Here is a 12390-nt window from a genome sequence, read left to right as displayed (position 1 = left end):
AAAAATGAAGAGAAAATAATGAATTAGTCAACGCACATTAACCATAGAATAATAAACTATAATTATAGAAAGAAAGATGAGTAAAAGAAAGAAGAATATAAATAAATTAACATGATATTACTGATAATGATGCAATAATAAATAGAAATGGAGAGAATGAAAATAATAAAGAAATAAAAGAAAATATCAATAATGATTGTTTTTACATTTGATCAAATATGAAATGAATAGATAATAACTCTTTTTATATAACAAGTTGAATTGTTTCATGACACTATTCATTGAAAAAATACGAAATAGTATTTTATGATTCTTAAAACACAGAATTTACTTTGACTATGAGAATTTCATTCATTAATTTGTAAACACTGATTTTTCAATTTATGAAAGTCAAAATTCAATGAATTATTCAACCTCATCAATAAATCATCATTGAACTTCTCTTAATAATTCTCAAGATTTGTATAATTCTGTTTACTCTTTAACACTTCAATTTCTCAGTATGAAAATACAAAATTAAAACACAATAATTAATTTTATTAATTTCTTTTTATAATACTACTATTCAATAAATTCTTTCTTTCACAAATAATTTTTGCTAAAAATTATTACAATTAAATGAATTAATAATTTCAAATTCTGACTGAGGTTAATTGTTATTAAAATAAAATAACCATCAAAACAAATATTTATTTTTTTATAAAACGTTATATAAACCAATTTTTGTTTTGAAAAAGAAAAATTAATTTTAGATTTTAACTTGAAAAGAAAGTTATAGTTAATAATAAATAAAAATGATATTAAAAGTTAATATTCAATTCATCAAAAAAAGCAAAAGAAGAATCTTAAAAATCTTATAAAAAGGAAAAAATGGGAGCAGGACTTGAAAAAACCATAAAAAAAGCAGCAGATGACAAAGAAAAGAAATTAACATTTTGTAAAAAAGGAATAAAAAAATTACCACCAAGCATTAACACCGTTACTTCATGTGAATCATTGAACCTTGCCTTTAATGAAATTCGAGATTTACCAATAGAAATTGGAGAGTTATTTAATCTTGAAGATTTAAATCTTAACAATAATCAAATTAAAGAACTTCCAAAACAAGTTACTAACTTACTTAAGTTAAAAAATTTTGCCATTTCATACAATATGCTTACTTCATTGCCAAGTAATTTCTTTATGTATTCTCAATTAAGGTCATTAAATTTAACTCATAATAGACTTTCTGTTCTTCCAAAAGGAATTAGTTATTGTACTCAGTTAGTAGAAATAAGAATGAATTTCAATGAATTTGATTATATCACAAATGAAATTGAGAAATTAGTAAATCTTAAAACCTTAGTATGTACTCATAACAAATTGTCTATGTTACCACCAGGACTTGGATCATTAAAGAGTCTTGATACATTAGAACTATCAAATAATAGACTTAGAACTATTCCATTTACAGTCTGTAAATTAAATCAATTAAGAAACTTCAAACTTTTAATGAATGAAAAGTTAGAAAAAAAATATAAAACTTCTTATGAAACTAAACAAACACAGGCATTTATTAAAGACTGTGGAACAAAAGAATTTGAGGGGTTGTACAAAAAAGACTGTATAGACCATATTGGGTTCTTTGCTAAATGTTTAGGATGTTCAGAGAATGACGCTCATAACTATTTCAAAACAATTAAAGAAGAAGAAGACAAGAAAGCAAAACGAATGGAAGAATTACAAATACTTCAAGAAGAAAAATTCCGTGAAGAACAAAGAGTTATAGAACATGGGGAATTAGTTAAAGCAGGTGAACAACCCCAAATTCATGAAGGAAACACTAACAATGGAAATTCTCAACAAACAGAAGAACAAGTAAAAGAAATTCCAGAAGAAGAAGAAAAACCACAACAAACGAAAGGATCAACGGTTGAATTAATTTAAAGAAAAAAGTAAACATAATAATTGAAAACAGGGTTTTTTATTTAATAACAACTAGGTTGTTATTGGTTTATTTAATGAATAATTTTAAATTTTTGAAGAATTTGTAATACTATAGCAATAACTACAAATAAAATAATAGAAAGGGTTGAAAATAATAAATAACCCAAAGTACCATTATCCATGAGTGTATCTTCTAGTCCCATTTTTGTATTAATGAAAAATTATAAGTTTCATATTGTTAAAGATTTTTATAAAAAGAAAAAAAAAATATTGTTATTAAAAATCATTTAAACATTGGATTTTCTATAACATCTCCTCTTATATAATGTTGTAAAAATTCTTGTAATTTTAATTCATTTAAAATAAATTCACTATGTTTTAATTGACTTTGTTCAAAAGGTTCTGTATATTTATTAAAGTAAATACAAGATGAAGCAGTTAGTGTTGAATTAATATGAACACAAATTCTTCCATTTCTTAAATAAATATATAATAAATCAGGAGATTCTTTTTTTAATTTATGAAGAATAAAACATTCTTGATTATCACAAATAAAGGCACCACAACTTAAACAATATGAGCATTTCATATATTCTTTTGGTAATTCATTACATACACTACATTTTTGTTCTGCAAATTGCCCTACAAAATCTTTAAAATATTTTTGTAATTTAAAATCAAAAATTGGTTGTTTGATATCAGGCAAACTATTAAATGAAAGTTCATCAATAAATCCCATCATTTCATAAACTCCTATTGACACATTAATTTCTTTAATATGAATAATTTCATTTAATAATTTTATTTGATCATTTAGTACACATGTCAATTGTTCAGTAAGTTGTTTAATACTTAGACATTCTTGTAGTTGTTTTTGTATATTCGTTGGTAATATTATATTTTGATAGTGAATGTCATCATCAATACAAACAAATTCATCATGACATAATCCAAGTTGTTTTGCAATACAAGCACAATTCCTTGCTTGTGATATCCAAGCGATACGTTCCATTGTATTTGATTGAGAAACTAAACTAAATAAATAAATTTTTAGAGGATTTTTACATTGTTGATAATAGTCTTCAATATCATAGTGCATTTGATGAATGTCTTGAAATAATTCAGTTTCATAAAAAATAAACCGAGCTAATTCTAACAATGATATTATTATTTGTCTGTCTGTTTCTTTATATAAATAATTTAATTCTGAAGAACATTGTAATGATACTATTGTACCATATAAACAATCAATCACATTTTCTAATATATCGATTTCTTTACTTTTTTCATCATAAAATTCATTAAAAATGCAATTTCTTAATACCTCTTTTCTTGTAGTTTCTTTTCCTTCAATAATAGTTGATTCTTCTTTCTTAAATTCATTTTGATGAGGTAGAAAATGATTAATTTGATATTTACATATTGGGCATACATTTCTTTTATAATGTTGATAACAACTATAATGTACAGTATGTTGGCATCCATTAACATTGCACTTCACTTTAATTCCATTATTCATTTTTCTGATAGTTTCAACTTTTTTATTTTCACTAAAACAAGTAAAAAATCCTACAATATCATTCTTTTTTTGTTGACAGATAACACAAATTTCTTCTTCTTCTTTAACTAATTCTTGTAATTCTTGTTTATCTTTTAGTAATATTTTATTTTGTTGGTTTATCATTCGTTGTTTTATTTGTGCTTGTTTGTCTTTATGGCGTTTTATATTTTTTCTTTGTTCTTTCTTATAATTTTCATATTCTACCTCAAACCCATTTCCAATTTCTTTAACAACTTCATTCATTTCAAATAACTCTTTTTCTTTCATCCCCATTTCTCTTCCAAAATATTTCATATATTCATTTATTTGAACCATTTCTTTATCACTTATTATCAATCTTTCTATTTCATGGTTTGGCTCTGATAAAATATATCTCCCTATTGTGATGGTTTTATTCAATTCTTCAACAACATCATTACATTCAAGAATTAACATAATAATAAGTGGTGAAATATCTTCTAATCTTAATTCAATTATATCCTTAATTAATGAATAAATTAAAACACTTTGAAATAGTATTTTATGAGGCTCATCTTTTCTTAGACTATTAAATTGATACCTATGTGGTAATGGGCTTTGGGGTTGTAATAAACAAGTATTAATAAGAACTTCTTTTTCTGATAATTTTAATAACGGAGTTAAAGGGTCTATTTCTTCTAAATAATGTTTTCTTAATTGTTTACTATCTTTATCATAAACAACATCAAATAAATCATATGTATTGAAATTACGTATTATTACTTTTTTACTTATTTCATTTGGTCTAGTATTACCACTAATAATATGATGTGAAATCATCAATTTTAACATATCTTCATCAGACATATCATTTACTAACTCAAACCTTCTATCTATTTGTATTAACAATGTTAAATAATTCACAACAATTTCTTTCTTGTTGTTAATTTTATGTATTGAATAGTGTTTAATACTTTGAGAATATTCAATCATTTCAAACATGACACAACTTTCTTTAATAAAATATTCTACTCCAACAATAGGAATAAGTAGTCTAACCATTGTGTAATCACTTAAAATTGTTCTTAGATTTGTTCCAGAAACATAATACCAATAAAAAAGCAATACAGTGTCATCATTGTATATATATACTTTATTCTCATAGTCTTGTCGAAATTTAATTGACAATAAACAATATTGAAGAATTAATTTAGCATCTTCTTTTGGGATTAATGGATTAATCCCTTCCTTTATACTTCTAAGATAAATTGAAAGAAAAAATGGTAAAATGAATCCCATAGGAGAACATGGTTGATTTGTTTGATGAGTTCTTACGTCTATACTATCTCCATCAAGCACTATAGAAGGAACTTCTTTAAAATATTTTTGTATGTGTTGAATAAGGATTGCTAATACTTCATTATAAGCAGCATATAAATATTGAATATTAATATTAGGTATAAGACGAGATGTAATTAGATAAAGACAATAAATTTTTTTTAAAACTTCTTGACGAGATTGATTTTGCTGTTCATGAACTTTTGAACATGGAAGTGTTTCAAAACGATTAGATAATGTAGCTAAAAACACTGCAGTTTTAATTACACATGATTTATCAAATGGAGCATCTTGTATTTCATTTGGACAATAAAGAAAAACAGCCCAAAGAAAATCATAAACATTTTGTACTTGTTGCATCGTAGTTGTTGTATTCTGACTAACATAACCATCAAGTACTGATTGGGTAATAGAAATAAATTGTAAATAACGTTCTTTATTAAAGAATAAATATTTATTGTTGTTATCTTTATAAGAACGAAAGATAAAAGTATTACAAAAAACTTCATTCAATGAGTGTTGAGAAAACTCTAATGAATAAATAAAGAGTTTATAAATAATTTCATGGTCAAAATGAATCAAAGTTAAGTCAGTTTGAAATGATGTTAAAATTCTCATTAATGTTGTTGGTGGTTTTGGTGTTGTAAACATCTTTTCATACAAAAATTCATGATAAGTAATCTTTTGTTGATGAAGCTGTTCAACGAGAACAGATGACGAAGGAGAGAATTGTTTTGTTAAAAGCTCTGCAATAATTAAATAAAATAAATCAACTTGCATTAATTTTAAAATAATGTCTCCAATCTTTTCTATTTCTGTAATATTGTTTCTAATTAATTCAAAAACATACACATCAATACACTGAGTCATTTTTTCAGGAAACTCTCGATATTTATCTGGAAGTAATAACCTTAAATTTCCTGTAAATCCCTTCCCATGAAGAGGACAAAATCCCTCTTCTTTCCATTGACTTTCATCACCACAATCACAAGTAAAATTTGACGCTTCAGTAATTGAATAGTCATGACCTTTATGGTCACTGCCATTAAAACACAATGCACATAAACAAGCACCTTCAGTTTTTGAACATGTTTTGCAATGATAAATAAGTGACTTTTGTCCATACCCAACAGAACGACAATGCCTTGTGTGGACAAGGTTTTGACATAACGTTATAGCCGAATCAAGTGTAGTTCCAATAATGTTTTCAACCATTGCCAAAACAAATCAATTCTTTTTATTTATCAAAATTAATTTTTTTTGGTTTTTATTGAAATATTATTATGTTTAATTTCAATTAATTATCATTTTCTTTTTATTTTTCTTGCTCTTTTTATTCAAACAAGTAACTCTAAAATTTCTTTTGGGATCAAGTATATCTTAGTCTAAACATTATTTTATGAATTATAGTCATTCTCCAATTATTTTAGTTTTTATAAACATTGTATTATTATTCTCATTTCTTTATTTATCTATTTTCTTCTTATTTCTTTTTGATTCATTCATTATTCTTCATTTGATTGTTCTATTCCTTGCTTGTTAATATTCTTTTTATATCTTATTTTATTTTATATGTCATTTGTTATAAAATAAAAAGTTATTTTTTTTTTGTTTCATCACATAATTTGTGTTTCTTATCTATTTCATCATGGTTTTTATGATCTGTGTTTTATTGTATATTCATTTAAATATCATTTTGAAGATGTCTTATAAGTTATTATTTTAATATATGATTTAGTGATTCATCAGGTTAATTTTATAATTATTTTTGATGATATTCTTATAAATAACACTGGAATATTAATTAACATGATTTATTAAAAATTCATTGTTATTTTATCATTTATATATAATTATTTATTATTTATCATTGCTTGTTTATATCATTTTATGTTTATCATTTAATATTAATGCAAAATTTGATTATCTTCTATTCTTCTTTTTTATTACTTCGTTCTCTATTTCTAATATTGCTCATTGTGACTATTTATTCATTTCATAAATATTATCTTATTACTATTTCATTATTTCTTTTATTATTCTGTTTTATCATTTTATTTATATAATTCATTACTTCATTTTCACATTTATACTCTTCTTTTTACTCATTTCATTGTCCTTTATTTCATTATTATCTTCTTTTAATTTTCTTTTTTTTATTCAGACAATTGTTCTTCTCTTGTTTTATTACTTGTTTGTTCAATGACTGATTGTTCTCATCATATTCTTTGTTTGTATCTTGTTTATGAAGATATTATTATTAAATTCAACACATCTTTTCATCTCCTAATTATGCTTAATGACTGATGACATTAACCATCTAATCTCTTTGTAAAGCATTTTGATATTTCATCGAATTGTATTTACAAAATATTTACAAACCAAGCAAAATAATAATTTTGAATGGCAAAAAGCACAAAGGATTTAATTAATTTTAACGTAAGTCATAGAAATAAAAAACTACAACTCATTCCAGTTTCATTCTTCTGTTCAAATATAACATGATAAAAACATTGAAATAGTATTTGATTATTGTGAAAATTAAGAAATTGGTGTTTAAACAAGAATCAAAATATATTTTAGATACTAAAAAAAGTTAGTTATAAATAAAATATTACCAAAGAATCGCTAGATATAAATTAGAAAAAACCTAAAAAGAATTTCAACACCATCAATTAATAAGTGAAGAAAGATACTCAACCATTGACTTTTGTTCATCTGAAATGAAGGGATATGTTTTTAGAACTTCAAAGATTGTCTTACAATCCATCATTAAATCGTTGTCACTTCTTTTACTGGCAGCAAATAATATGTCTTCAATAAGTCTCAATGTTAAATCAAACATTTCTTGATTTGGCTCATTCTGTTCGATATTAGAAACTAATTCAGAATATCCAAAGAATTTATTTTCTATAATATCCTCATTTGAACTTAATAAATTTGAATACCATTGAAGTATTCTCTTACTAACATCTTTTAAGGTGAATAACTTTTTAGAAACACAAGGCAAATATTTTTTGTGTGTTAAAGACTCATATGTCTTTATTGTTAAATTTAAAAGATTTTGAACGTCATCCCATGTTGCTCTTTCTTCATATTTATGTGCCATCATCTTTAAAAGAGTTTCCTTGAATTCATTGATATAAGTTTCCAAGTCTAATGGAACACCATTTTGTGTTTGTACCATTTTAACAGTAAGACACAATTGCTGAACAAAGATGTCTTCAGAGTATAAACCTTTTTTTTTTGATTCAATAACTTGAGTCCTTAACTTTTCAGTGTTACATTGGGACATTAAGAAATTAGATAGTGTTATTCCAATAGAATAAATGTCATTAGTCGTTTTGTCTTCAGCCTCAGCCCATTTGTCAGGAAGCATTAATGGAGTATACATTTTAGTTACTCCAGGATTAGTTGGAGAAAGAGCAATTGCAGTACCTAAATCTCCAACAAGAGCTTTACCATCTTTAATAAAGATATTATTTAATTTGTAGTCTCTATTAAAACAACCTAGATTTTTAAAATTAATTGCACACGATAATATATCAATAATATATGATAGTGATTTTTCTGGGTTATTTTGTAATTCAAATTTTGGGGTCTTTAATTCATTTTCTAATGTAGTATCTGCCCAAGTTCTTATTAAATAATATTTCTTTGTACTTTTTTCTTCATAATATCCAACAACAGGAAGTATATTAATTTGGTCATTAACTAAAAAACTCATTCCTTTTTCTCTTTTAAAAACCCATTTAGTATTTGGAAGATCAGTTTTAAATTGTTTAATTGAAACATCTATCTCTTCATTATCTTTAGTCTTTAACTTTCCTTTAAAAATAAATGCAGCTCCTCCTCGACCAACACTTTGAATAGAAGAAGATTTATCATTTGATTCTAAGACAATTTTTGATGATATACTAACAGGTTTTGAGTCAATAACATTTTCAAAAGAAACTTCTTTTCCATCCGTTGAAATGAAAAATAAGTCTTTAGAATTTATTCTAACTCCATGTTTTCTGTTATAAATTTTTTGATAATATTCATGTTGAAGAATATTTTGAATAGAATTCATATGACGTAAGTCAAATAGAAACATTTTAATTTCATTGTAATTAGACTCTTTTCCATTGCACAATTCAACCATTCTTTGTAAATTAAAATAAACATTTTTTAAGTTAATTGGTTTAATATTAGTTTTTGCTGGGTCAAAATCAATGAAAAACCATTTGATGTTGTCAGAATAAAGATTTAAGAAATAAAATAATTCCCCATATGCATAAACTTTATTTCTTTCGTCACTAAGAACAAAGTCTTCTAATGTAATTTCAGGTAGTTTATGTTCATATTTAATAGCTATTTCTAAGATATCACAAATAAGACATTCAAATCTAATTATCTTATTTTCATATTGTAAATTAACATTTGATACTTTAATCTCACTTAATAACGTTCTACTAATCCCTTTGACAATTACATAAATTTCCTGAATTGACTTACCAGAGCCTTTACAAAATGGTTTAATCTTCTCCGGATCTAATTGTTTAAATACATCATCCATATGAGGACTTGGGTAATGCACCCATGATTTAGTATATTTTTCTTTTTCATCTTTAAAATTATGATATTCAAGCTCTTGGTTTTGATTTATACTAATCTTTTTAATTTGTTCTTCAGATATTGACATAAAATTCTTAATTTTTAGTTCTTTCTCAATTGTTTTAATACAAAAAAAATATTAAACGTCATTCAAAACAATTTCAATCAATGTTATCCCCTTTTTTTTTAAAAAGTTATATGTCCTTTTCTACTTGAATTGCCATCACTTTTATTGTTTCCATATCTTTTTCGGTCTTTTTTATCACTTTCAGACTTCTTTCTATCATTTCCATCTCTTCTTCTATCATTTCCGTCTCTTCTTCTTTCTCCTCCATCCCTTCTATCATTTCCAGAACCTTTTCTTCCCCGTTCTTCATTTGGGTCTTTGCTATTTCCAATTCCAACATCATCAGGGAAATAAGCAGGAACAGTAATATTGACAATAGCCTTACTCCATTTTGATTTAGACTTTAACAACTTATTGGCAATTTTTGTTGGTAGATCAAAAAAGACAAAATGGTCTTTATAAACATATACTTCACCCAATTTATCAATTTCAGATGGTTCAAGAGTTTTACCTAAAAGAAATTTGGTACCACTAAATCCAGTTGTTGTTCCTTTAGTTTCCATAAACAAAGTTTTAACACCAGGCTCTCCTTGAAGAAGTGAACGATCAGAATCGTCATTACTAACAGTACTTAATGAAGCAATTACTTTACATAAGACAGTCTCAGCATCTCCAGTTTCTAATAATTTTTTAGAAATATCTCTAAATAATTCAGCAGTTGCATCAGGAATTTCTTTAATTTCTTCTGGTAAATTTCCGCAAGTAACTTCAGCGATTTGAGCCTTTTGTGGAGTTCCAATTCTTTGGAAATGGATTTTAATTCTACTCTCAATTAATTGAAGTTGAGGAAGTTCTTTCCTAGTAAACAAAGTAATTGTAGTTCCTTCCTTTCCTGCTCTAGCAGTTCTACCAGCCCTATGAACATATTGTGGAATATCTTTTGGTACATGAGTCATAATTATCAAATCAACACCACTAATATCAAGACCTCTTGCAGCAACGTCAGTAGCAACTAATACATTAAATTTATTTTCTCTAAAACCATTTAATGTTTGTTCTCTTTGTTTTTGTTGAATATCACCATGTAATTGTTGACACTCAAAAATTGGATTAATAGCAATAGCACAATCTGTACATTCAGCTTTGGTATCACAAAAAACAATAGTTCTTCCTGTTCTACCATATACCCTGATAAGGTCTGCAATAGTTTGTGTTTTAGATTGATAAAAGATTCTACAAGCAAGATGTTTAGCATTCTTTGGAACTTGAGTATTTCCTACTGTAACATCAATAACTTCTGCATCATCTCTTAAATATTTTTCACTGATTTCTTTAACCCATGCTGGCATAGTTGCACTAAACAATAATGTTTGAACCGTACTCTCTTTTGGAACACTTCCATGAACAAAATCCATAATTTGAGTAACTTCTTCTTTAAATCCAATATTTAACATTTCATCAGCTTCATCAAGAACAATTGTTTCTATAGAGTCTAATTTTAAAAATTGTCTATCAAAAAGATCTCTAACCCTTCCTGGAGTTCCAACAATCACATCAACTCCACTTTGTAATTTATTAATTTGTCCTTGAATATCAACACCTCCATATACACAAATAACTTTAAATTTTCCACATGAACATTGTGTAAACTCTTCTGCTATTTGAATAGCTAATTCTCGTGTTGGTGATAAACAAATAACTCTTGGGTTCTTTCCTTTTCTTTCATTTTCAGCTCTTAGTCTTTCCATAAGTGGAAGAGCAAAAGAAATTGTTTTACCACTTCCAGTTTGTGCTTTTCCAACAACATCTTTACGATAATAAATTGGTGAATAAGTAGATACCTGAATTGGAAATAAACTATTAATTCCTCTTTTTTTTAACATTTCTTGTGCTGATTCTGATACTGGTGGATCCATACGATCAAATGAACCAGGGTTATCATCTGGCATAGGAGATTCTGGGATATTTGGTGATGGTGTAGAACCATTAAGTTCTTCATTTATAGGACTACCAGTTTTCGTAACAGGAATTAAAAATCCTTTAAGGGCAGAAGGTTTTTCAATTTGCTCATCATCTCCATCAATTTTTCTATGTTTTCCATTTGAGAGTGATTGTCTTTTCATGTACTTCTTGTTTTAAGAATTTAAAAAACTAGGGTTTGTTTTTCTATTCTTTCACTGAAATTCTATTTTTGTTATTTCTTTTTGAAAAAGTATAACAAAATTTTTATAGAAAAAATCTTTCAAATACTTTCTTATAATTCATTAAATTAAATTTTTTTCTTTAATTCAATACTTCTATTAGTTCTATTAAAACTCCTTACAAACTCTTTATTAAACTTTTCTTTGTTCTCTGAAATTGAAATTTAAAAAGTATTGATCTTAACACTCTTATGATTGTTTAGGCATTACAGATTGTTTTGAAGCTAGTTATATACATAAATTAAACCAGAGCATGAACCAAGCTTCTTTGGATCGACAATAATTGATAATCCCTTTTGTTTAAAGAACCAGATGAATAAGTAATTCAAAGACTAATTTTTCAGTGTTATTCAAATTTTATTTTGAGTTTTCACAAAAATTTTCTATATGTTTTGATTCTTGTTGGTACAAAAACTATTAATATATAATCTCTATTAAGTAAAAAATACCAAAAAAGAATGAAGAGATATTAGTACCTTTGTCATTGAAGAGTTAAAAAAAAAATTAATAATTTTCATATGTTTTAGTTTAATGTTTTATTCTGTTAAAAAAAGATAATGATGATAATACAATGAAATAAATACAAATCATCTAATAACCTATATTTTCAGATACTGTTTTGTGATGATTAATATTTTTCATCTTTTTTCATTTTTATTATTTGCATACTAACATTTTTTTTGATTAATACAATAGTTCAACTCCAAAGACTATCTATATGTTATTATAGAAGAAATGGGTGA

At 25.5% G+C, this 12390-nt stretch overlaps 4 protein-coding genes across 4 annotated transcripts; 1 reads left to right on the top strand and 3 right to left on the bottom strand.

Annotated features, from left to right (window-relative positions):
- Positions 1 to 870: 870 nt before the first annotated feature.
- On the top strand, positions 871 to 1926 carry ENU1_051610 (leucine-rich repeat containing protein; the record flags this gene model as incomplete). Its single annotated transcript, XM_008857886.1, has 1 exon — positions 871 to 1926. One exon carries the CDS (start codon positions 871 to 873, stop codon positions 1924 to 1926), a length of 1056 nt encoding a protein of 351 aa, XP_008856108.1.
- Positions 1927 to 2209: 283 nt separating this feature from the next.
- ENU1_051600 (zinc finger in N-recognin protein) lies at positions 2210 to 5998 on the bottom strand (the record flags this gene model as incomplete). Its single annotated transcript, XM_008857885.1, has 1 exon — positions 2210 to 5998. The coding sequence occupies one exon, from the start codon at positions 5996 to 5998 to the stop codon at positions 2210 to 2212; it is 3789 nt and encodes a 1262-aa protein (XP_008856107.1).
- A 1456-nt stretch (positions 5999 to 7454) lies between these two features.
- On the bottom strand, positions 7455 to 9467 carry ENU1_051590 (protein kinase domain containing protein; the record flags this gene model as incomplete). Its single annotated transcript, XM_008857884.1, has 1 exon — positions 7455 to 9467. The coding sequence occupies one exon, from the start codon at positions 9465 to 9467 to the stop codon at positions 7455 to 7457; it is 2013 nt and encodes a 670-aa protein (XP_008856106.1).
- Positions 9468 to 9565: 98 nt separating this feature from the next.
- ENU1_051580 (DEAD/DEAH box helicase, putative) lies at positions 9566 to 11569 on the bottom strand (the record flags this gene model as incomplete). Its single annotated transcript, XM_008857883.1, has 1 exon — positions 9566 to 11569. The coding sequence occupies one exon, from the start codon at positions 11567 to 11569 to the stop codon at positions 9566 to 9568; it is 2004 nt and encodes a 667-aa protein (XP_008856105.1).
- Between the last annotated feature and the right edge of the window lie 821 nt (positions 11570 to 12390).

This window comes from Entamoeba nuttalli, assembly GCF_000257125.1.
Source record: "Entamoeba nuttalli P19 unplaced genomic scaffold asmbl_3003, whole genome shotgun sequence".
In the NCBI taxonomy this organism is placed as follows: domain Eukaryota; phylum Evosea; order Mastigamoebida; family Endamoebidae; genus Entamoeba; species Entamoeba nuttalli.
This window is presented reverse-complemented; position numbering and strand designations above follow the sequence as displayed.